This window comes from Bemisia tabaci, chromosome 5 (genome assembly GCF_918797505.1).
Source record: "Bemisia tabaci chromosome 5, PGI_BMITA_v3".
NCBI classification, from domain to species: Eukaryota; Metazoa; Arthropoda; class Insecta; order Hemiptera; family Aleyrodidae; genus Bemisia; species Bemisia tabaci.
In genome coordinates this window covers 22,266,706-22,292,878 of record NC_092797.1, presented here as the reverse complement: position 1 = coordinate 22,292,878, position 26,173 = coordinate 22,266,706, and the positions used below count along the sequence as shown (strand labels likewise).

General features: G+C 41.1%; 1 protein-coding gene across 7 annotated transcripts in view; it reads left to right on the top strand.

Moving 5' to 3' along the window:
- LOC109036555 (uncharacterized) overlaps positions 1–26,173 on the top strand; it is a 426,442-nt gene that overhangs the window by 360,342 nt on the left and 39,927 nt on the right. For all 7 annotated transcript variants that reach the window (XM_072300430.1, XM_072300436.1, XM_072300431.1 and 4 more), the window contains 3 exons: positions 2,512–3,010; positions 5,751–7,090; positions 8,806–9,370. In XM_072300430.1, coding sequence (XP_072156531.1) covers positions 2,512–3,010; positions 5,751–7,090; positions 8,806–9,370 — 2,404 coding nt within the window. The remainder of the gene's footprint in view (positions 1–2,511; positions 3,011–5,750; positions 7,091–8,805; positions 9,371–26,173) is intronic.

Genomic DNA, 26,173 nt, shown 5'->3' with positions numbered 1-26,173 from the left:
GTGACATTCGTGAAGTTTTCTACCTTTACCCTGCCGCCTTGTAAAAAATAAAGGAACAAGCGGAAATATTTTCGTGGAATAATTCAGCTGTATAACGAGTATAAGCGTATAAGAGGCTCTCCTAATTTGCCTCTTTTTTCACCTTGAGCAGAACATCACCTCTAATTTATGTGTTTAAAAAACCAATTTCCCCTCAAATTTTTCTCCCGGCGCACGTGTCTCTGTTTTTAAGTGTTTTCACTCTTATTTTTCCGTGGAGTCTGATATGGCACTGTCGGCGAAGTCTACGTTCGTAGGAGTAATGTATTAAAAGTTTGAACATTTACAACTTTGCTATGCCTTGAAGCCTTAAGAATAAAATGACTTGAAACTGTTTTTAAGTTGTTAGCTTATGAATTTTGAACTTTGGTACTCTCATGACTCTTACGCAGTCTTAACTCTCCAGAGTCCAAGAAAAAAAAAGCTCGATAAAACAGGTCTTTTAATGCGCTGGATATTATTTTTTAGAAGCACATCATGATTAGAAAAAACTTTATCAGTTTTAAGAATATGTCTATGTAAACGAATTGAATTAATTAATAATTCATTTCAGGGATTTCAGTATTAATGTAGTGTTTTCGGGTTGGCGATATTTAAAAGAAAAAAAAGAAAAAAAAATCATCTCAATTGAAGTAACCATAACGTAAATCACGCACTTCGGACTCATCGTCCACAATTGACTGGTTCCCTTTTTTTCTTCTTCTTTTGCAAGATCTTGAGGTATATTCTGCTTTGCTAAGAAAGAACGCTGTATAATTCTTCAGACGTTACCAAATTTTATTTCATAAAACCCAAATTTTCTAGGAATTTTATCCGTAGATTTTTCTCTAAATTTTTAATGGAATCCTGTTCGCAATTTGATCCTAAAAATTTGAAAATTCACAAGTAAACCACTCATAACTATCCTCAGAAATTAATATTTTTCAAAAGAAATATGGCAACTGTCGAATGATCATACATCGTTCCTCCTTAGCACGACAGTATTACAGCCAAAACAATCACGCACAGCTTTACATACGGATGAAGATCTCTTCGTTTAAAAACATTGCGATTTGGCAATGACGCTTCTTGCGTTCAATAGAACCCTCCTCCGTAACACCCAACGCTACCTCTCGGCTCATCGCTGAACTTTCAGCATCATGAGCAGACCCCCGTCACAACCCTCTTATATTTGCACTGTTGAGATAGGTAGTAGCAAATAAGATTAATAATACTTTCAACTTTTCGACTTAAGTCTCGAGGGGCTGTAAGGTCAAGTGCAAGTGCACCCTTCAACAGTATTCTCCCTTTCTCATTGTCTACCATCTGACGCAAAATACCGAACAAATTATTGCGATGTCTCACAGCTCCTTCATTCCGTTGTACAATTTGAACTCTGAAGTGCCTGCCACAGCCCCGAAAAATTAATAATTTTGGAACGTAACCTGCGAGCGAGGTGAATTAGAGTTTTTTCAATTACAGCTAACTTGTCAAACTATTTCAGTTTTGTGACTTAATATAGACGAAGTTTTTCAATATTTTTTCCTTTCTTTTTTTCATCCTTAAAATTATTTATGAATAAAAGTCAGCAAGATGATTTTTTTGCTGCTGAACGCACTGTTTGACGCAATGCGTGAAGTATTCATGCAGCCTCGTAGGTGCTATGCGTTTCACGCTGACCGCACTGTATACCGAAACGCATAGCGCCTACAAGACTGTAGGAATACTTCAAGCATTGCGCCAAACCCAATGCGGTCAGCGCGGCGTGGCGGCGGAAGTTAAATTTATTAAACCACATTTATATTTGTTCTTCCATCATTTTTTCGTTCATTTCTTATAACTGGAAGGCTTTGACCACACGGAGATAGGATTATGGAACTTAACTTTCGCGCAAAGTTTCCCGAACTTTTGCTCGTAGTTTTGACAGGTCTTTCGCAAAAAATATGACGAGTACGTATCACGAGTAAACGCGTCTTATGCACCCCTCCCTCTCCGGCACGTTCACTTGATGGTTTTTATTGATGTTTCAAAACGAATGTGAAGGGGGCGGCAAAATACAGGCGGCCCATGGACGGCAAGTAGGTAAATCCGGCCATGTAATTCATTTCCTCCTGAAACTTTGGAGAGGGAATAAGTTCCTTAGTGTTTTAATTCATACCTTGTCTCGTGGCCCACACTGGGGGAAAAAACACATTTGATTTAGAGTCCAGACTCTTTAAAAATTGACAAGAAAAATTACTCTTGATTTAATTAGAATCTAGCTTAAATCAAGAACCAAGCCTCTTAATTTAAGCGGATTTCGTTTTGATTCAAGCTAACATCCGATTGAATCAAGAGTATTTTTTCTTGTGAATGTTTTCAAGAGTCTGGACTCTAGATCGAATGTGTTTTTTTTTCCAGTTCATTCATTATCATGATTATTACATTCGTATGATGATAGCGTTACACTATCTTTTTACTGGATTGATCTCATGTTTCTCTTCTTATTTCCAGCCCAAAACGCGGCACCAGAGGCCGTACGGCTGGGAGACGGACAACGCTTCGACGCCGAAAGCGAAGCGGGAGCGCTACGCCCACGGAGGGAAGAAGTTCGGGAGCCTGCCGTACGACGGGGTGGTGCACTTCCCGCCGTGCGTCCCGGGGTGGCTCGTGCGCCAGGGACCGGGGCCGCTCCCGCCGCGGACGATCCCGGCCGCGGTCGGGCGACACCGGGAGGTGCGGAGGTGCGACTCGGCCGACTGCGACATGGACCAGTCCTACGGCAACGGGCTCAAGCCCCTGTCCGAGCTGACCGACGACGAGCTGGCCGCCTTCTCCGACGACTCCTTGGAGGATATGGCGGCGCCCCTTCAGAACGCCCCGAGTAAGAGGAGCAGCATCGCCTGGGAGGTCCCGCTCAACGACCCGGAGGAGGAGGCCCTCTACACACCTGGTAGTACAAAAGTCATCGGCAGGAGGAGGAGGAAGTCGACGGATCAGTCCAGTAACTATAGTAAGTTGACGCTTGTCTTGCGCCGGAGGAAAAAAAGAGACTGTAGATATGGTCTTCTCTGCAAATTTTGAGTGAAATCGAACATATAGATTCTGAGATGTAGACGGATTTGGGGGACGCCCGTCGGACGGATACACATTTTTTCAAGTATGGTTATTTTGACTCCTGGGACCTTAAAACGTCTAGAAATGATGAAATTTCAACAACCCCCCCCCCCCCCCCCTGGCAGGACGACAATACTTCTTCTACCCTATGGTAGTGAGAAAGTAAAAAAAAAACACTGATAGTGGCTCAGCAGGGTGTCCATTAGTCCGGAAAGTCTGGAAATAGTACTGATTTTTTAAGGGTGGTCCAGAATTACTGAAAAAGAGCGAAAATTCCGCAAGGAGGTCCGGAATTTTTGTCATTTTTTTCGCAATTTGAGTGAGAAATTCAAATTTTTGAAATTTTTCGTATTTGGTCAATTGGATGTACTGAAAAAGTACTGAATTTTCTCGCTGAGGCAACACTGAATTTCTTGGGAATTCACTGAAAAAGTATTGTAAAAGTACTGATTTTTGGCCAGCCTACTTTTAGTAGATACCCCGGTGGCTCCTAAACGTCCTGCCGTCGTATCCTCTCCACGATTTCCATTAGCCAATATCAGAACATGAACCAGGAGGGGGAGAGAGGGGACCGCAGATATGTACTTGGCCTCTCCCAAGAAATGTGAGGGATGTTGCTGAGTGCTGGCGGTCTAAGGAAAAACGCCTCATGAGTCTTCAGGCGTCGCCTAATTTCCTTCGATAACATATGAAGTTTCCAGGAAACTTGTAGATATTTTCCTCACAGCTTAGGGAATTTCATTCGAAATTTGATCAACAGAATGTAAAAATTTCAAAGGAAAATACCCCGGTAAAAATTGGCAGTAGAATCTGTGTTCCAAAATACCATAGACCTACGGTCGGCTGTAAGATTTCCAATAGCTTCTATAGCCGGCTACACAATTTCTTATAGCCTTTTATAGCCGATCGCGATTAAGCAACTCACAGCCAGGCGATAAAGTGTATGCTAAACGTCACTAATTATGGATGCTAGGACTCAGTGAGTTTTTGGACCACTGCTCTCTTTTTGGGCCGTAGTATCTTAATTTATTTTGCTAGGAGAGCTCCGTACTTTTGATGGATGCCTGCCATTCCTAATATATTAGAGCGCCTTCAGTTTCGTATGATACCGTGCAATACCTCTGGTGTGAAATAGTTGCTTCAAGCGCCGTGGCACGCTGCGGTGAGGCAGGCGAGCAGCCAGCGCGAAACGCGCATTGGCGCCTACAAACCTAACAGGGATACTTCACGCGTTGCGCAATGCGTGAAGTATCCCTGTTAGGTTTGTAGGCGCCAGTGCGTCGCCGCTCCGCTTTGTGTTAGGCTCTAATATTTAATCTGGCGGAGTCAGCGTTATTCAACTCATGACATGATTTTGAAATGTTTGCACATCCTGTATGGATTATTCTCGTTTTAATTGATGAAAAAAAATATGTATTAAATGAAAATATAACGTGTGTTTTGTAAATATTAAGGTGGTTCCATATCAAACTTATTGATTTCCAAAGCACTCGAATTTCTACACAATTTCTTATAGCCTTTTATAATCGATGGCGAAAAAGCAACAGCCAGGCAATAACGTGTAAAGCCCGGCGATAGGAACTATAGCCCGGCTGCATAATTTCATATCGCTTCGCACAGCCCGGCCGTACCTATGATTTGCTCCGCATTCTACAGCCAGCTATATGATTGTCTGTAGCCTTCTTTAGCCGGCTATAAGAATTCCTATGGTATTTTGAAACGCAGCTCTTATCGCCAATTTTTACCAGGGTACTCATGGTTTTTCTTAAAAATTAATGCTATATTAGGGGAAATTTGGCAACTCCTGAAGGCCCATACGGCGTTTTACTAAGCACGGCAGAGTACGCAACACATCATTCATCTTGGGTTTTATAATTGGATCAATTTTTCACCGAGAACAGCTCAAAGTTCCTCATTAGACAACTTAATAATGTTTCGAAATTTGCCAGAGAAGGCCCACTGGACCCTCTTTTGAAGGTAAAAAAATCCCTTGAAGCTTCTTTTGCAATTATAACAGTTCTACAGACTCGCCCGAGAAGGGTATCTTTTTGCACCTCCCCAGATCTTCTTGGTTTGGTGCCCTTTTAGTCCCCCTTGAAAAGTTCCTACATTACCTCCACCTGTGCAACAGAGGTCCAGCACTGACGAGTAGATTTCCTGGAGGTTTACTAGAAATAAAATTAAGTCCACCGGAAAACGTGTAGCACCGGCTGCCAGATTTTTTGAGGAGCGTACTCATAGACTATAGAGCAAGACCATCTTACAGCCATTATCAGGCTTTTTTTTTTCAATCTATGTTCCAAGTTGTTCAATGATAAAGGCAGCTGAAGCAGACAAGAGGGCCATTTCAGCTGAAATCTAGGCAGAGAAATCTTAAAAATGTCCTCTTTTTTGCCAAAATTTCATGAGAGGGTTAAATATCTGCAAAAATCTTTCTTTTTAGTGTTTCAGAGTAAATTATAGCTTAAATTGGAGTTGAGTATGATCACTAAAACTTTCTAAAGAAGCTCTGAACTTCCTAAGCTTTTTAAAATTTAATTTTTTTTCTCAAAGAAAAAATAAAAGCACACTCTTAAGCAAGAAGTGAAAATTCCATGGCCTTTGATTAATTCTGTGGTATATTGCTTTTATTTCAGGTTCAGGATCTATGTCAAGAATGCGAGAACTTGATGATTGGCCGGATCCTCCTTTCTCTCCATCACCTCGCCCAGACAGTCGGCGAGAGGACATTTACTCTCATCCAATGGAATTTTCACCATCGGATCTGACACCAAGTGGGACGTATGTGATACGCCGCGGTCGGAAAAAAGAAAGAAAAGCCGTACTAAGTGTAATACACAGAGATGAACTACCCAAGCCAAACGCAAATACTGGAGACTTAAAAAGATGTAGCTCCACTTTTGATAATATAAAATCGCTACTTAAAGAAGGCTTAATAGACGGACTGGATGAAACTCCACCAGATTTCCTTCCTCCATCACCGCCTAACATGGCCAGAGTAGTATCTTTACCTACCCTCACCATCGATGAGAAAGATGAAGACAAATTAGAAACAGACTCGGACAATAAAAATCAAAATAGAACTTTAGGATTAAGTTTATCTTCATCTAGTATCTCAGCCGACAAATTTAATGATGAATTAGATGAGAGCATGGATTTAGAATCATTAGAACCAGATATAAATCCTGCACCATCAGAGCATAACTCGTCTGATGAAAATAAGAAGCTTTCTAAATCGTGCCATGCCAGCGGGAACCTAGTTTATCATGTAAATGGTGACATTTATGAAGATACTGAAACAGATAAATCTGAAAGTGAAGTGCCTAATGAGGAAACATCAAAATTTAAGGCCCAAGTAGATGATAGTAAATTCGAAAATGCAGTCAATAATGTGTTAGATGATCCATGGTGCAAAGCAACAGAAGTCAGTCAAGTCCAAGTGATACCGGTGAATGGGAAGTCTTCATTGCAACGCCAAGAAATAAGACGGGAAGGGAGCGAGAAATCATCATTACAGCGTCAAGAATCAAGGAGGGAAGAGTGCGAAAAATCCTCATTACAGCGTCAAGAACTTAGAAGGGAAGAGTTCAAGAAAGTAAATGTCAAAGAGAAGAAGGAATCCAGGAAGTCAGAAAAACCACCTTGTGATTTCAAAGTCAACGTTGAAGTTGTACAGCATGAGTTCGGCCCTCTGCCGCCATCTCCTGTAGAAGAGGAAGATGATGAGTACTCAGATATCCTACACTCGACAGCCAACATGAGCTTAAATAAAAGGAAAAAAGCTGATACTTTACCAGAGCCATTTTATAGGTGTGTTGATTCCCCAAGTAGTACTCGTATAAGCTCAAGATTTGCTGAGAGACCTCCTGAACCACCCCCTCACCGTGATATCTCGATGAATAGCTTGAAGACACGGTCAGTGGATGCCGGCTTTACCAGGAATCATAGGAATCAATTTTCTGGGCATAGGAGAGATGTAAGTATTAGCAGTTTTCAATATTCTCATCTACTGTTAGGTATCAAAGCAGTCCATCCTATTCTTTAAAATTTAATTTTTAAGAAAGCAAAACATAGTTATCATTTGGTGAGTCCAGTCAGAATGAATGGGTCCATCCCACTGCCAAAAAAGATTTGTAAACCGATCGAAGGCCAAAAGTAAACTTACACGGAAAAAATTAAATTGCTGATTTAATAATGCAATTGTTACAAAAAGTGACTGGCATGTTTCAATGTAGATTTTACAATAAAAAAATGCTAAATTAACCACCTCAGTGGTTAAATTAGCATGTCAGTCACTTCTTTTAACAATTGACTTGTTCAATTAGCAATCCATTTTTTACCAAGTTCACCAATAAAAGGATAACTCACTTGGTTCTGGAAGCTCCTATAGTAAATATATACAAATTCACAGGTCCAAGACTCAAGTGATGTAAACTTTAAATTGTGGAATCCCAATATCAGGTGTTCTTGGAACCTACAAACCAAGTTTTCACAAATTGTTCAAAACTGTGCTTACCCATTATTTTTAATGAGGGCCAGCAACTATTGAGTAAGAATTTCAGCTTTCAAACTTGAACTTTTGAAAATTTCAAAGTTTGGTTGATTCATAATGTTTTGAATGGATGCTTCTGAAATCAAGTGATTCATCTTTTTAATGGCGTGAATTATTTTTGAGCTTATTTTTGGGCTATGGTCAGTTCACTCAACTTTTTGGGATAACATATAATGGACCCATCTATTTTTAATTGGGCTAGCCATTTGTTGAATGAATCTTTTTTGAGCTTAATTCATTAGATGTTTGTGGAATCCACAAACACTTATGGGTGCTCGTAGAGTCCACAAAAGACTCAAATCAGTATACCTAAGGTGCTCGTGGAATGTTTCTACCAAGTTTTTACAAGCTATTGAAAGATGTGCTTACTCATGACTTCTGACAAGGGCCCACATTTTTTGAGATAAGGTTTTTACTTTCAAACTTGAACTTATAAAAACTTCAGTGACAGCACTGAACTTTATTAAGAGCTATACTCAAAGTACTTGTTTTCGTGGAGCCCGCAAATTAGGAACCCGCAAAATATTGGACATGCTAATTTCAAATACTAGTTCGAGTGGATAAAATTCAGTGTTGCTCTTGGGCCGTGTATACCTGATAGAGGCAAACACCTAAAAATGTTTTTAAAGAACACAATAGTTTTAATACAAACCACATGAGCCTCTGAGAGGAAAGGAACTGCTTTAGAAACAATCATGACAATGAGTCTCTTTTAATCTTTTTCTTGACGGAAAGCTCAGCATAATGTAGATGAGCCAGGAAATCCAATTCAGATTTAGAATAATAAAGATTATGCCACAAGGAGTACCAGACATTCTTTGCTAGCCTTAGATCTCCAGTTCCTTTCTGAGGCACTACCTACACATCCAGTTCTAATCATTAATCATATCTCTTTTCACGAATAAAATATTTGCTCTTATGTTTAAATGCTTGCAATTGTACACTATAAAAATGGTATTTCAGTTTTATAGAAATTTATTATGCTTTAAAATCATGCTTTTCAGTGGGAGGAAGGAAAATGTGCGAAAGAAATCACTAAAATTTTAAATTACTCCAAACTTTAGAGGAATACCTAGAGCACAATTAGGATGTATGTAAGTGGAACCTTGAAATTTGAAACAAAATTAATCTTGTTTCAGATACCCTCAGAACGGCAAACTCTACCCAATGACATGCCTGGTCCATCGCAGAGGAAAATGTTTCAGAAAAGGAATGGACACTGTTCTCGAGAAGAGAGTCACATGCAGAACTCGTGTTCTTTACCAGAGACTCCTATTTTCTCTCGTGGCTGTGATATACCACGCACTCCGCACAGGAGAGCCCCAGAAGTTCCTGGGGTTGTCAGAACAACGCCAAGGCTGGGGATGCAGACGACAGGGTATCTGCAAAGAGGAATGGGAACAGCAACTGGCCATGGCAATGGGGTCATGGGCAATAGTTTGGGTCAAGCAATGACTGGTGCTGAACTTTTAAGACTAGCTGGTGGTCCTGGAAGAGGCTGGTATCCAAGGCATAGACAGCCGCGACCAGCATCTGTCGAACATCTCGATAGATTAGCCCATTCACCTCATCCCGGTGCACCTTGGGAAGCTAACTCAGCAAGAAAGCCACTCACTCTACCTCCTAATCTTACCCCTAAATTTTTCAATCGTTCTCCCAGAGAAGCGCTTCGCAGGGTTACAAGTTTACTAATTAGGAATAAAGGTAAGAATCTTATATTTTTTTATTATAATCTATTTTTTTCTGTTTCCTGTTTGTCCTCATCTTATATCATCTGATAATCAGAAGAAAACTAATTTGTGTGTAAAATATTACGAATGAATGCATCCGGGAAAGATATTTGACGTTATTAAGGATGAGAAGTGAAATCTATCCGCCCCAGAAAGTGTTCAAGTGTTATCCTAGTGGAGAGCAAGATTTTTATTGATATGTAGTTAATTGCATAGATAGACAGGCAAGTGAGAACATGGGGCAAATTCGGATAGGCTGGTCAATATTTAGAGTGATTTTGAACAAGTTTTCATTGAAGTGGCAAAAATTCAACAAAAATTTTCCGGTTGACGTATCAGGTGGCTTAGTTACTTTTTTGGTATCAGTCGGCCCTTGGTTCATTGAGTAAATTGTAGAATATTCTGGGATGACAACAGTTCACCTATTGATTTAAATTGATCCCTCAAGTACACACATTTATCTCATTGAGGGTCTATGTCTTGTCTTAGTTTGAAGTACCAGAGAACAAACAGTTTTTCAGAAAACAATTTTCCTTTTATTTTTTAAAGAAGGGCCAACTTTAACTCAATTGATGTAATGTAACACCATTGAAGCCTATCAACAGCATTGTGAAAAGACTGTAATTCTTACATAACTATGCACCCAATTCAAATTCCTTTTGACTGGGAATCAATCTAATTTTCTCCAATTCCTTTTTTGATTTTTTTTAAAGTCCTCACAAATGCAAAGGCATATTGTAGGCTTGATGTTCGCAAAATTGAATATGATGCATATGAATTAAATTATCTTCAATTATACCCTTTTTTTTCATGAGGGTTGTGAAAGGTTTTTGTGAAAACTGTTTTCTCGCTTGCCTTAACGTAGTCCGTGGATTTGAAACTTGGCGGGACGATTCAAATTTAGCGCGTTAACAGACGTGCGCATGACTCTCCAACTCTCCTGTTAGTTGCGTCATTACCCGATAGATAGCAGCACACCATTAAGCGCAGCTTTCGTTCGACTTCCAGTGGCCGAGTGACGGTAAAATCGAACCATCCTGTTATCCGCATGACGTCAAGTTGGTACAAAATCAAATGAGCCGCGAGTACTGCACTCTTTCTTAGGCTATTTGTGACGTCAGCGCGATATATACAGGGCTACCTACGCCGCCGTTTTACTTCCAGAAGCCATGTCGTCTGACAGTTTTGCCTTTCGTCAGTCGTATGTCCGTACGTTGAAATCAGCGCTAGTCACTTTTTGTTCGTTTGGATAACTGCTTTTTCACGGGGAAATTCAGGCTAAAATATTTAAAATTTTCACGTAATCGTGACGCAACCTCCTCCTCAAAATACGAGAACACACGAATCTGCAATGATGTAATAATAATACGTTCCAACGTCTCTCTCATTTTATCCAAAAGTTGTTAGGAACGGTAAAAAAATCGTGAAAATCAGTGAGGTAGGCTTGCATCCAATCACATTTCACCTCGCTCACCTCGATAAGGTGGAATATAGATGAGTTTATGCTTAAGTGAGTATTATATAATATCGATGGCTGAAGTGTGACACCACGTATCTTCATTGCGGTGTCTCAAAGTCTCTGTTTCTAGGGCCTTGTTTCGAAGAGGAAAAAGTCAGCTTTATATCTTGAAATTATTACAGAATAATCTATCAACAGAGAAGAAAAATCAAGAAAGTTTTCAAGAAATTTCGTTGACTAGTTTTCCAATGAAAAAATAATTATGACTGGAAGTCCGTATCACGAGACACGTGGTCTCGCAATTTGGTCACACTGGAAAAGAAGTCGCTTGGATCTAGAGTCCAGACTCTTAAAAACATTGACAAGAAAAAGTACTCTTGATCCAATCAGATTTTTCCTTGAATCGAAGAGCCAAGCCTCTTGATTCAAGCGGATGTCCTTTTGATTCAAGAAAAAATCCGATTGAATCAAGAGTATTTTTTCTCGTCAATGTTTTTATGAGTCTGGACTCTAGATCCGAGCGACTTTTTTTCCAGTGCATCGATATCTTTGTGAAGCGCTTTTGTTTGGGCATCGAAACGCCTCTGCGTTTACGAGACATCTTCCTCCTCCAATTTGACCGAGAGTGGACACCAGACCTGCACGCTCAATATGACCATCTCCCAAGTTCATCGACCCGACCTTATTCATGGCGAATCCTCCTCGCAAAATGTAAAAAAACCGCAGTTTTTGTCGGGCATTTCTTCGCCCTCGAAAAAGCTGATCGAGTGCCAAATAATGGGAGTCTGCTGCACAGGCTGGAAACCAGTTGGAGAAGTGGTCGCATCCCACACCTCCCGGAGCGGGGACCGGACACGGTAGTCGCACCGTGCGGGGAGCCCCCAAACGCGGCGGCCAAACCCGCGACGTTTCTGGATTCGTCGTCATCCGTGGCAACCGGCTGTATTTGGAGTCGGTCGCCGCCGCTCGTCGTGTTGTCACAAGACGTGCGTGTGTTTTGACGTTTTGACCGCTCGGCTCGACTCGGAAGAATTTCCTGTCTGGCGCCCATCGCCCGGTGCGCATGCGCACAATGTGCCAAATCGCGAAAAAAATGACCATCGTCTTTAAGGAAGGGGTCAGCGTTCCGTTGATTATGGAAGCTTTGGCTCAATCTGCCGTGCTAAGGAAAAACGGCGTATGAGCCATCATACATTGCCAAATTTTGTTCAAAAAACGACCAATTTTCCGGAAATGTGAATATTTCTCCTCCCATTTTTAAGAGGATTTTACTCGCGATTTGATCTTAAAAGTCTGAACTTTTAAAGGAAAAATATTCATACTTTTTTTCAACAATGAACATTTTCTGAGAGGAAATTTAACAACATTCTAATGCTCATACAGCGCTCTTCCTTTAGCATGGCAGCATTGGCGTAGCTCTCAAGGGGCAAATTAACACACAGAGCGATGTCAAAGTGATAAGCAGTAAAATATCTCGCAAAACAAGAAGAAAAAGAAAAAAAATTCGAGGTCCAATCACCGCTCCACGCGAAAATACCTAGTCGGACGTTTGGTGAATTTTCTTCCTCTCTTCATCGAGCAATCGTGATGTCTGAAAGTGATACCACTATTCGGCCACTTGAGAGCTCGGGTTGCCTACCCTGAAAACTGAAGGCAAACTAATAGTGGGGGGAAGTGTTCCGCACACAACGCTCTATGAATTATTCCCTCCTCGAGGAATCGTGACATCTGAGAGTGATACCACTATTCGACCACGTGGGAGCTCGGGTTGCCTACACTGAAAACTGAAGGCAATCTGACGTTGAAGGTAAAGTCCCCGCTCCGCACGCCTCGCTCAGTGAGTTATTCCTGCTTTCTTCTTTGAGCAATCGTGACATCTGACAGTGATAATACTACTTGGCCACTTGGAAGCTCGTTTTTATCACTTTTCAAATTGAGAGCAAAGTAACAAAGAGCTAGGGTCAAATCTATACGCCGTTTTTCAAGGTTTTCCTTGTTTCCAAAAAGTTCCGTGATAATTCTCAATTTTTCATGCTTCTAGATGCTTTGGTATTTCTCGTCAAAGTTTACGTCTAATAGGTAAAGCCTTTTGAAAATTAGCGGAAAGGGCCCCCGAACTCTGACATCCTTAATACTTCTCGTCCCCCCGTGTGGGGCTCGGGCTCCCTAAAAGTGCACACCATCCGTGCCTTTCCCATCAGTCCGGCCCTGGTTGTAATATTACTTTTAAATGAGAGTGCGGTAATTATATCATTAATTTTTTGCCCGATCCTGCAATGTTGTAATAGCGACTCTCCATCCTCCATCAGATTTGCGAATCAGTTTCCTATGCATCTTTGCTCGAGGCGTTTTCTATCCGTCCTCCAGGAAATTTGGTATTTTCCCAAACACTCTCCTCGCTAACTTCATGCGCCTGATCATTTCATAACTATTTTCGGCGTAGTCTTGGTCTGGACTCCCTCAGTGACAAGTTTAGACCAGATATCCGTCTTTGACGCATCGAAAATCTCGATGGAAGTGATTGAGTTTGGTAGTTTTTTATTTATACTCAAACGCACTTCATAAATTTTAGAATCCCAGGTTGCCACAGATGCTTTCCGAAAAATGCCGGAAGGAGGACGTTTGCAAAAAGTTTTCTGCGTGTTTCCTCCCAATAGCGCAAAAATGAACATTCAATTAAGTTTTGCGTCACTTTATTTTGTCTCTTCGCTCAATTTTTGGGAATTACGAACGTATTTAGCGATAAAATCAAATTTAGTTTGAATGATTGTGCCTCTCATACTGAGGTCAGTGCACTGCGCGCTTCATTCAAAAAACAGAGTGAGTCAATAACGAGGTTTTGAGGTCTTCATTTGATCAGACAGTCGGGAGGCAGTCTAGTATTACCTTGCGGAGGAAGAACGCCGTAAAAATATTCGGAAGTTGCCAAATTTCCTCCTATAAAAAACCAATTTTCAGGAAGCTTGCAAGTGTATTTTCGATTATATTTATCAGATAATTTTATACGCATTTTGATGGACTGTTTAAAAATTTCAAAGAAGAATATTCTTATCTTTCATGGAAAATAAATATTTTATCCAGAGGAAATTTTGCAACATTCAAACGCTCATACGGCGTTCTTCCGTTACACCGCTGAGTAGTTGTCCATACAGCTGTCAGATCGACCGCACGCACTATTTTGCATTCTCGCTCTGGGGCGGGACGGGTTGTTGTAGACTAAGAAGAGCTGAAGCAAGAATGTTAATTTCATGAAATCTCCGGCAAGGGTTGTACACTGTACGTCACAATTTTGAAAACCTCCCCCCCCCCCCCTCTACAAGAGTACATCGTGCTGCCGTGCTAAAGAAGAGCGCCGTATGAAAATTCGAGAGTTGCCAAATTTCCTTCGATAACATTTTTATTTTAGAGGAAAGTTATGGTTATTTTTTCGAGACATTTTCGAGAACTTCAGGTAAAATTGTAAACAAAATTATCTGAAAAATTGGAAGAAATATTTACAAATTTCCCCGAAAATTCGTAATTTACCGAAGGAAATTTGGCAACGCCTGAGGCTCATACGGCGTTCATCCTCAGCACGGCAATGTAGTAGTTACCATGAGCCCAAGTTTCTTAATTGCTCAGTGTCGGGGGGGGGGGGGGGGGTGTGTCTAAAGTAGCATAGCTTTCAAAAAGTTATACAAGTAGAGAAAGTCTGCTAAAAAACACGTTGATTTTAACGAGTATCTTTTTAAATAGAAAAATCAATGTCATCGCCAGTAAATCTCTGATAGTGGTTGTTTCTTTAACAGCTAAGGCCAAAGTTAAACCAGAAAGTGTTAGCTCTTCAAAAATAAAATGTGTGACTCCTCGTCCCCGGAAAATTTTGAAGAGGAAACATGTGACTCTTCTTCTAAAGTAGACCTTGTTTAGTGGCCCTCTGCTTACACGTTATGCAGTTTTCATGACTTACTATTAGTTTGTTCAAAATTTTTTAAGGATTCCTCCTTGAGTACGATTTAAGTTACTGAGAGAGGGCTTGGCTGCTCCAATCTTGACGTTAGGTCAGTCATCATGAATGCCCCTGGTTTACGTGCGCGACAGTTCTTGGACTTTTTTCACACAATAGTTTTGATTTGGACCGCCTGCGAGTTTTATCTCAATCGCGGGCTGCATTGTCGACAGCGTCGAAAACGTGCTCGCATTGTTATTCTTATCACTCGGTGACGTCCTCCATCTTCGAAATCCCACTTCGGAATAGGAATGCTCTAAATTTTCCTTAAACACGTTATCTTTCAAAACCGGAAAACGAGGAAATATGCGGTTCATTTGTTTAGAGGAAACCAAAGCAATGTTGACGCACGCTTCAAGCGAAACAAAAATGCAGTTGACTCCTTTTTTCGGCCGTGGACGAAGAAATGCATGGATCATTGGGTTCTGCTATCGGTGGCAGAGAGTGAAACAGCAATTTCTGAACTGTAGAGGTGAACGGCAAGCTAAAATGCGCCGATGCTTCCTATATAGTTATAAATTTCCAATAGTCACGGATAAAATTCCACAGTAAAATACGGAAAAAAAAACTTCGTGCATGAGACCAAAATTCAGACTAAATGGATCTCTGAAATTTTGGATCATTCATCAAAAACCTTGAGTTCCAACTGCCGCACTTCGCTTCAGAAATCTGAAGTATACTTTCGTCCTTCGATTGACTCTTGAAAAATTTCAACTCAAGTACCGAAGTACATACATATTTCAGATGTGTGACCCGAACTTCGGCAACTGGACCTCAAGTTTTTGGATGTGCCATCCGAAAACTTCGGAGATCCGTATGGCCTGAAATTCGTATCTCATGAATGCACGAAGTTCTTTCTTCGTGAAATATTAAATAGAAATTTCTTGAACTTTCAGATACATTTCACAATGGGTCAATTTCGGCTGTCGCAAAATTGTGATTAAATAGCCTTAGCTTGTAGATCAGAAAAAAATAGTATGTTCTGACCTAACGCCGTGTTTATATCTTCAAAATTGTCGTTCGAAAAACTAGCATGATGACGTCATCTGCTACTAGAGTGCGCACTGTGGTTTCTTTCATGTCGGATTTCCAGTGATATCCTCCTTGCAAGGCAACCAGATCATATGCATGGTGCATCATCGATGGATAAATCCAAGGTGAAAGAAACCATAATATTCACGAGCATGCACTACCACGGCGCATGACGTTATAAACCGTGTTTTTCGGAGAGCGATATCTCTGTTTTTATTGAGCGTATAGAAACACAGGGTTTGGCCTGTTAGAGTGTATTATTATCATGTAAACTATTACTGGTCGGTAATCAACAAGCTGCAACCATTTAATTGCAATTCTGTGTTGCGCGTCGTTGACTTTCTTGGGAGATGCACTTTTGTGATGTGAGAAAGCGAGCTGTAAGATTCCCTCCTCTTCCGCAAAGAAGGACCCGTATTTTCAACTTCCCAGGACTTCTCTGAAAAATTAGCAGTCACCCATGCTCCGATCATGGGTAAAGGGACTATGGTCCAAAATTACTCAAAATTGAGTTATTTATACCTCCAGATGATAAGCGAGTGTTATAGGAAGATATGTTAAGACTTAAAATGCCCTAAAATGTCGATCTTAAACGAAGGAATGACGAAAGCTTGACGCTCAAAGTTGTAGAGTTGAGTCACTATGAAGTTCTGAGAAAAGGCCGTTTAAAATTCCAATCTGCCATATTTACGCCATTTAAACGAACTGAATTTCGCGTAACTTATCCCTTGGAGGAAGCTTTCCGTGGAAAAGTCAAAATTCGATTGGTCCACTCAACTCGGTAAAAAAATCACCCTGCTGAAAATTTTTCCTCCATGAACTAATGCCCTTCTATCCGGTAGTCAAATTTTAGGTTTGGAATGGTTCACCAAAGGCCTCAATTTTTCTAAGAATTATTTTCAGGTCCCGGTAACTTATTCCTTGGAGGAAACTCTCCGTGGAAATGTCAAAATTCGATTATTCTATTCAACTTGATAAAAAACCACCCCGCTGAAAATCTTGCCTCCATGAACTAACGCCCCTCTATCCTAAATTCTAGGTTTGAAATGGCCCACCCCAAAGGCCTCAATTTTTATAAGAATTAATTTCAGGTCCTCGTAATTTATTATTTGGAGGAAACTTTCCAAGAAAATGTCGAAATTTGATTATTCTACTCAACTGGATAAAAAACCACCCCGCTGAAAATTTTGCCTCCATGTACTAATGTCCCTCTATCCGGTAGTCAAACTTTAGGTTTCGAACCGTCCACCAAAGGCCTATTATTAATATTTCTAAGAATTAATTTCTAGAAGATGCATATCCGTGCTATTTAACGAAAACTCGTACGGAGGAGTGTATTTCTCGACGTCATAAATCAATGCACCCCGCAAACGGCAGTGATGTTGCATATCTGCGTTCAAGCGAAATCGACTGTGATCGTCGAGGGAGGAGAGGGGTGGTTTTTCATTGCTCATGGAGAAAACCCAGATGACGCATTCCTCGGGTTGGCGCGCCGCTTCTCCTTCATTCATGACTCACGGGCCCCTCGAAATTCGCGGCGGGAGGGGGTTGGAGTTAGGGGACAGGGAGCGTGTGTATTTGCGTTCGGGGGGGAGGGGGAGGCTGTGAGGGGGTCGCGGGTCGCGGCCCTCAAGTGCGCCGGAACTCCGCCGCGCCGTAGCTTTTGCTCACCGCTCTTTGACTCGGAATCTCCTCTGGCCCGTGATCATCTCACAGTTATTGTCACAGTTAGTCTCACGGACTATTCTTCATTAAAACCCTTTGACCCCGCGGGAGTTTCCAGGAAATCTAAAAAGCACGCACTGAAAAAATAATCTCGGTGTATTTACTAGGAAAAGGGTAAAATTATCAAGAATTCAGGGTTCTATTTGATCCCAGTTTTTTCTTGGTAAAATTACTATTTATGGAATTGGTAATTTTAGCGAGAAATCTCGGTAAAATTATTGAACTTTCTCGGTAATTTTACTGGACCTTGGTAAAAACGCCAATATTTTTTATCGACTGTGGTAGAATTACTGAGATAAAATGGCAATGTTACCGGGAATTGATTACCAATAAAAGTGGTATTCTTACCTGAAAAAAAAAAAAACAGTAAAAATACCGGTTTTTAGGTAAGCTTACCAGTCTGTCTTGGTAAAATTACCAATAATTGGTAAAAAAGTGAGATGGTAAAGGTACCAATGGACCTTGGTAAAAACGCCGAGAATTTTTTTTTCCGTGCGAATAAAAGCCAAAGCATCAAAAAGTGAATAGCTCTATGCGTATCTAAATACTAACGTATTATAAAAAATCTCATAATATTCTCATGACTCATACATAAATGTTTCTAACTAGGCGGTGGAAAGTATTTTTCCAAGGACGACGGCGGTCACGGGGTGCCTGAAAAATTCGGGGAATTTTAGAAGTTTAAAAAGTCAGAAGACTGTTGGGTGTCAAAAAAGTATGTAATTTGGAGTAGAAGACCAAGCGGTAGCGGTTAGCCGATGATTTTTCTTTTTTTCAAAGTCAAAGCATTTTTCAAATTTGAAGGGACGAATTGTTTTCAGAGAAGTCAGGAATAGTCTAGTAATAAGCAGGGAATTCTGTTTTTCCATCCTTTTTGCACCCTCAGTCATTATTCGCTCGCAACAATGCGGGAGCTTTGGTGTTGGCGTTAGCTACAAAGTCGGATGCAACTATTCGAGCGTGAGAGTAAGGTGGTGTGGTATTCATCGAAAATGAAGGCGTTTTTTCTGGCAATATTTTTTCAGTATGTTGTAATACTTTTCTCTGTTACTTTACGCTTTCCGCCGTGGAAGTTGTTGTTGCCATTTCTAAAAAAAAGCTGTATGTTTAAAAAAACTTAGCAAAAAGAGCGTCTAATTGGTACATTTATGTGGACGAAGAAAATTGACCCCTCAGCCCCTGAATTCTAAGCGCCTTCGGTCTCCTTGTTGTGATATGGACCTGCTATTAGCGTTAGTTGCTTCTCTTGCATTAATGCAATTATATAGATTTCCTATATCCTTTGCTGAATTTAGAGCGGCTTTTCAAGAAGAGTCGGGAAATTTAGGACGCCTCCCTCTTTCCCTCAAATTATGACATCTGCAATACTTTTTCTAGACAAGTGGAGTTTTTTGAGTTTTTTTTCGACGTGCTATAAAATGACGGATTCGCCAGATCGTCGCATTGAAAATTTCAGCACGCTTTTAAAGAGAGACATACACTGCGTTTGTGTCTCAGCAAGTCTACTTCGAACACACAAACAACGATGACAGTTTCTTTGTCGCGGTCTGAAAGTTGACAGGCCAATTTGACTCGAGAGCTGTTGAGCGGCACTCGACCAACAGTCAGTAGCTCCTCATTATTGATCGGAGCAAAACTGGAGATTGGTTTTATGGAGGTCTGAAACGACTCGCATGAGTAAGTATCGATGTTCATCTTTCAATTTGCGACGGGAGCGGAGCGACGTGACGGCCAGTACGCTACTGATTTGAACGGCTGATCAGAAGAAAGGCCTCACAGCCACCGGGACTCCGACGGCACTTGGGTCTTTCTTCGTTTTATTTCCTTCATTTAGCAACGGCAGCGCGGAAAACTAACATCCAGTTATTCAACGCCACCGATGATGACACAGTGGGCAATCGGTAATCGGCACGCGCCGCGTCACACGTTGCCAAATTTCGCCGATTCTGTTTTTGAGATAGGAGGGTGAACGACTCGAACCGACAACGGCGCCGACCAGTCGTCCGTGCTTTTCGTATTTTAACGCTTTTTCTTCCGGCTGCATTTCCGGCGGGGCCCACGGTGGCAGAATAAAGAAGGAAAATTACATCCTCTCGAAGTAGGCTGGAGCAGGAACGCTGCAACAAAACAGAGTCAATGAACAGTATTGCGAAACTTAACCTAAGTACGTTGGCAAGGTGGAGAGTTTGACAAGGACTCTGGTGACCAGCAAGACGTGGGAAGGTACTACCAGGGTGTCCACAAGTCCGGAAATAGTACTGATTTTTTCAGGGCGGTCCGGATATACTGAAAAAAAGCGGAAATTCCGCTTGAAGGTCCGGAATTTTCATTTTTGTCGCAATTTGAGAGAAAAATTCACATTTTTGAAATTTTTCGAATTTCGTGAAATGGAAATACTGAAAAAGTACTGAATTTCTCGGAAATGTACTAAAAAATTACTGTAAAAGAACTGATTTTCGGCCATCCTGTTTTATTAGATACTCCGATACTACAATATTTTGAAACTTGGAAAAATTAAAGGAAAAATTAGGGTCTTGTTCAAAAAAAGGATCTGTCCCAAGTAGTGATCGCGATAAGTTGCGGTTTGATTGGAGGATGTATCGCAATTTTTATTGACGGCGATGTATTGCAATATTATGGAGCAAAAAATTGTGATAAATTGAGATAAAATTTCGATTTTATCGAACGTTATTTTATAGAGATAAAATTACGAAAAGATTGAGAATGATCTCTATGATGTTGATGATCCTGGTGATTCTATCGCCAAAAAATCGTATGTAATCGCAACTTAATTTCTAAATATAGTGATTTTCCGTTGAATTATTCCACATGGGGTCTTAAAGAATAGCTCTGTTGCACGCAAGAGGTGTGAATCGACCGTGATGTTGATTTGATCTAAGATTTGTCGATGGTGAAACGAGAGAATCGTGTAGCTTAATTGTTGACGTTGCTAATCAGCATCGTTAGACCTCGAGTTATGGTTTGATTATTCTTTGCCTATCAAAAATGATCTCTGAAAATCGAATGCTATAGAATACTCGGAAAGTGGGATGTTACATTTTCGCAATTGCCGCGTTTTTTCTCTCAGTTTCGTCATGCACAGCGAAGTAACGATTTATGGGCAATTATGTACTAGTGTTCTGCAAAATCTGATACATACTCCTTGCATATGTGTATAAACAATTAAACACTCTCCTTGTCAGCTGATCGGTTGGATTTTGTGATCGCCTACTGCGTAGGTTAATTAGGTTCGTTTGCCCTAGGTTCGTGTTTAATCCTCATCGATAAAAAGATTCGATGACATAAAATGCAAATCGTCACGTTTTATTGTTACGGCATTAGGACAATCACTGTGACCTGCATAAATTCTTAATCAGATGACGACCGTCCGATTGTCTTACAGAGACCAGTCTCTCAGTTCCTTAGTCCTTTTCATGTTTCCATTGTTTGCTCAATAGTATGTGCTTACTGCAAGAACTGGAGGTCATTATTTCAACTTATCTGTACACAAGTCGATATTGGCCGGCCAACATTTTAAGTTGCAGTAACTGACATTTGCAGTCATGCACCTTATCCGAAGGTCGGTTTCAAACATCGAATCTATAGCCGCCAAAATTTAATTACATAAGACTTCAAATCTAGCTCTTTCTGTAACGCCAATTTCCGTTCATTCGGCAACAAACACTGTACAAAATCAATTAATTTATCTTTCGCCCAATCGATGCGATCAAAATAAACGGGTATTAGGTATGACTTTTTTTCCCGCCAGTAGTAATGTTCATGCGTCCGTTATTTCGACTTTATCGAATCTATTTTCAACTTGCGATAACTATTCATCATCTCCTTAAATGATGTTCAGTTGCATCTTTACTTTTTCCTTTCCAACTCATGAGACCGATTCCGATAAATAGGGACTCATTAAAGGCCCGTAATTCCCTCTCTTCAAGTGCTCACCCTCGATGAATGCCCCGTCTATGCCAATAAACTTTTTTATCAGCTAGAACTCTTTTTTTAAAAGAAATTAGTTTCGCTTCCGCGGAAATCTTATTCTACGACTCGTTACGCAACAAGTGTGCCGTATGTTGTAACTTTAAGGGAAGTCGTCGCCACTTTTGATGTTCACGGTAAAACTGAACTCTTGATTTAAGCATTTTGTAGCATTGATTTAAACAGAATATCTCTTGTAATAATTGAATTATTTTGAGCGTCATTAAAAAAAAGTAGACAATTTATTTGGGATTTTTTCCTCTTCACCAAGATAGTTGTATCTAAATGTCTACAATTTGAATTTCGCGGGGTTTAAAGAGTCTGTGAAGTCACATAAAATTAAGATGTACGATGTTTGAGACAGTAGAATGTCATTTAAATCAAGTTTCTACTATTTTCAGAGGGGATGTTTTTATCCAAATCTGTACCTTAGACCTTATTTAAATCGGCTTAGCCGTAAGAAATAGGTTAAATGGCGCACTGTACGCCATTTAAAGTTTCAAAGTCTCGTCGTTGTCTTGACGTGTCTATGTCACGTTATGGCTGTTGGGTTGAAATTAACGCTAAGCTAAAGGCATCGCTTGAGTACCCAATAGCATGTCGTCAATTCTACCAGGCTTAGGTACAAGGCAACGATCAGACTTAGCCGACCAATCACAATACGCCATTTCACCAATGTCATCTAACAATAAGTCCGCCCGCTAAACACAAAATTTCAATAGGTCTGTAATTAAGGCGTTGGATGCAGAGCATTTCTGAGTTGCGGTGTCTCAAAATCTTCCATACTAATTTATATTGTAGAAAGCAAACTATTCAGTGAATTTTCTGAAATTTCTCATTTTCAGAGTCGTAAAATCGCGAAGGAAATTGAGTAAAAGTTTCAATTAATTCCATTCGTTTGCTTTAATCACAATGAGGGAACCGTTAGCGGGCATTCTGAGACACCGTAATCAAGAAATGCCCTTTTTGCGTCCAGCGCTTCAATTGCACTAAATTTTGCAATTAAGAACTATAAATTTCGGCCCGGTTAAAAAACAATGTATTTGCCATTAGTTTCCCTATGCACATACGTGTTTCTTCAGATGAGTTAGAATTTATAGCTCCAAATTTCAAAATACAGTCCGATTGGTCTGCAGTTGAAGATGGGGGATGACATGTGTAATTATGAGGTTTAACAAATCGGGAGAGTTAAATGAATCCGCGTATCTTATTACTCGTGAAACTGCGGTCGGCTCTGAGGACGAGACGACCCTCATTTTCCAGACTATCGAAGCCTCTGAAAAAATATTCATGACTCAAGAGCAGGGATGTCGAATTCAACAGATGAGTCGATGAAGCCCCGTGGTCCCTCGGACGGAAAGCACGGAAACATGCAACGCACGACGGGAGGACAGATCCCGACGCACAGTGGATCGAGTCAATATGAGACGTCGGACAAAATTCGGAAACTTTAAACGCTTGTAACTCCGTTTATACGAAACTTCAAGGTTCTAAAAGTAGTTTCAATGGTTTCCTCGTGAAATTGTCTTCCCAAAACACCCCTTGAAATTTAAAATATGACGAAATAAACTTCAAAATTTGCAAAAAATTTCTTGTCCAACCTGTCCGATCGGCTCGATCCACTGTGCGACGGCGGTGGTGGCGGGAGGCGCTCTACGTCGAGGGGCGGGGGGAGGGGGGTGTTGGGGAGCGCGACCCCACTTGGAGCGTCGGGCGGGTGACAGCTCTCACATTTCCTATGACTAACAGGCGGTAGAAATTTCGGCTTCCCCAAAATACGAGCCCATCCGAGACTATATCCCGTCTAAATTTGTATGTTTATGCGGTCGCTTACAATGTTGACATAGTCCGCACGCATGGGGTCCGGAGCTTCCTCCCGGCTCGTGTGCAAGGAGGCCTCGATTTCAAGCTCGCTGGAGTCCCTTTACCAGGAGAGTAAGGCGTTCGGGCGTTCTCGTGCCGCTAGGCGTCTTAGATTACACTCTGTAGATTACACGGTTCGTGATTTTTTTGTAATCTTTGATCTTTGATCAGCCCGCTCCCTAATGGGCCCGCTGCAAAATTCAGCGAGAGCAAAAGGAGGATTTGTTTCTGACAGAAAATTGCTCAAAAATTACGATATGTGCATTAGGATAGTCTAACATACACCTACTAGTAAGTTCTGTAAACCTATCTTTGTGTGGACAAGGCCTCCTATTTATATGAAATAAACGAAAAAATTATAAAAGAACAAACATAAATGTGGTGTCATGATCTTAACTTCCGCCGCCGCAGCGCCGCGTCGCGCTGACCGCACTGTGTGTTTGGCGCAATGCATGATGTATTCCCACAGTCTTGTAGGCGCTATGCGTTTCACGTCGACCGCTGCTGATCGCACTGTTGTGTTCGACGCAATGCATGATGTATTCCCACAGTCTTGTAGGCGCTATGCGTTTCACGCCGACAGCTGATAACCGCACTGTGTTTGACGCAATGCGTGAAGTATTCATGCAGTTATGAAGGCGCTAATGTGTTACATGCCGACCGCTGCGCCGAGGGCTTCTCCTTTTCATCTCAAGTCCTTTGTCATCATTGCTCTCTGCGCTGCGCCGTTCCAGGCCAAATTGCGTGTTTTCGGTGTTTGATTTCTCTCTTAACTCGACTAATTAAAGGTGCTGTCTCTCGTATCACCAAAAGACGACAAAATTGAGAAATTACTATACTCTCAGGAAATGAGAGATTTTGTCGCCTTTCCTCGTTAGTACTTTTTTTTCTTCATCCGATTTTTTTTATACCTACATTTAAAAAAATTTGTAAAATTTACCGCCAAATGGGCCGCGGCCCATGCGGCCACCCCCTAAATCCGGCCCTGCACGGAGTGCTATAAAGAGACTTTTACAAATGGATTGCATTTTGGAAAAAGGAATCACTAGCATTGCAATGATGCTAAGATTGTACAACTTCATCCTTTGCAATAAAATTGCGGAAATTGTGAAAAACTTTGAAATTTAGATGGTAAATTTTGTCTTAAATTTACAGTTTTTAGCGAGTAAAATAGAAACTATTAAGGGATAATCGGGTTTTCCTGCAAAACAAAAGGAAGTTGCACAATCTTAGCAACATTGCAATGCTAGTGGTTCCTTTTTGCAAAATGCAATCCATATATAGTTTATTATGATTGCCCTAAAACGTCCAATGCCCTCCGAATCATTCATGGAACCTCCTATAATCTTCGACGCCTCCTCGATCGACAAACCGCTATTGTTTCCCACCATCCGTGGCAGGGCCCCGTTCACCCAGGGGCGCGCGTGCGGTTCCTGGTTCCTGATTCCTGATTCCTCGGAGGAGCGAGGATTTCGCGATGATGATGTACGATTTCCACGGAGGAGTAAAGCGAGGAGGTAATTTGCCCTCACGTCGATGAGGATGAGCTACGAGGGTAAGCGGTGGAGTTACGAGGCGATGCCGGAGCGGAGCGGTGCCCGGCGCGTTTTAAATCAGTCTGAGAATGAATCTCACGTGTTCCCGGTTGTAAATACTAGATAGTCGGTGCCATTGCTCCCGTTTTGAGCCCTGACCGAGTAAACTGGTTAGTGGCGGGTTCGCGGCCGACGCCGCCGCCGTCGCATCCGTCATCGGCGCCGGCCTTGTCAGATCGGCGAGAAAAGGATCGGCTGTCGAGGCGTAAGTGGAAAATGACTTCGGTTTCCGCTCGTGTTAGGGTGTCTACCCTCAAAAGAACCGATAAATATCAAGAAATTCGACGTCATCAGGAAATTCTCAGTTACAGGGTGTCTACAAGTCCGGGATTTCCGGAAAGTCCGGAAATAGTACTGATTTTTTAAGGGCGGTCCGGAACTGTTGAAAAAAAGCGGAAACTCCGTAAAAAGGTTCGGAATTTTTTTTAATTTTTTGTCATTTTTGTCGCTATTTTAGATGTTTGACATTTTTCTAATTTCGTTATATGGAGGTACTGAAAAAAAACCGGAATTTTTCTGTCGGAGGAGGTACTGAATTTCTTGAGAATGTTCTGGAACGTGCTGTAAAAGTACTTATTTTTGACCAGCCTGTAGTAGTTGCCTTAGTAGACACCCTGCAAGCATTTTTCAAACATTTGATTCAATTTATTAAATTCGTTGGTTTATAAATCAAACTAGTGTCAATTCATTTAAACAAAAAATCAGGAAATTGCATTTAAAATATCGGGTAAAATCAGGAAAATATGAAGAAAATTCTTAATGAAACGTCGTTAGTTGACACCCTGATCCCTGGTGTAGCTCACAAAATGGTACGCGCCACGAAACATTTTCAAATAAACCATTTGAGTTGACAATATTTCAGGACGTGCACTGGTCTGGAAACCACGAAGAGCTTGGATTATAGCACTGATTTTTTTTGAGGACTGTCCGGAAGTACTAAAAAAGTAATAAATTTCCATAAGAAGGTCCGGTTTTCGCTTCATGCCACGCGTGCTTTATGAAACAGCCTGAAAAGTGTGCAATCTGTTGTGCATTGATTCTCACAATTAGTGCAGTATTTGCCCGGTTGATTGTGATTGTGTAGGTGTAGCCAGTTGATCTTCATCAGACTACTGAGGAGCTACGCAT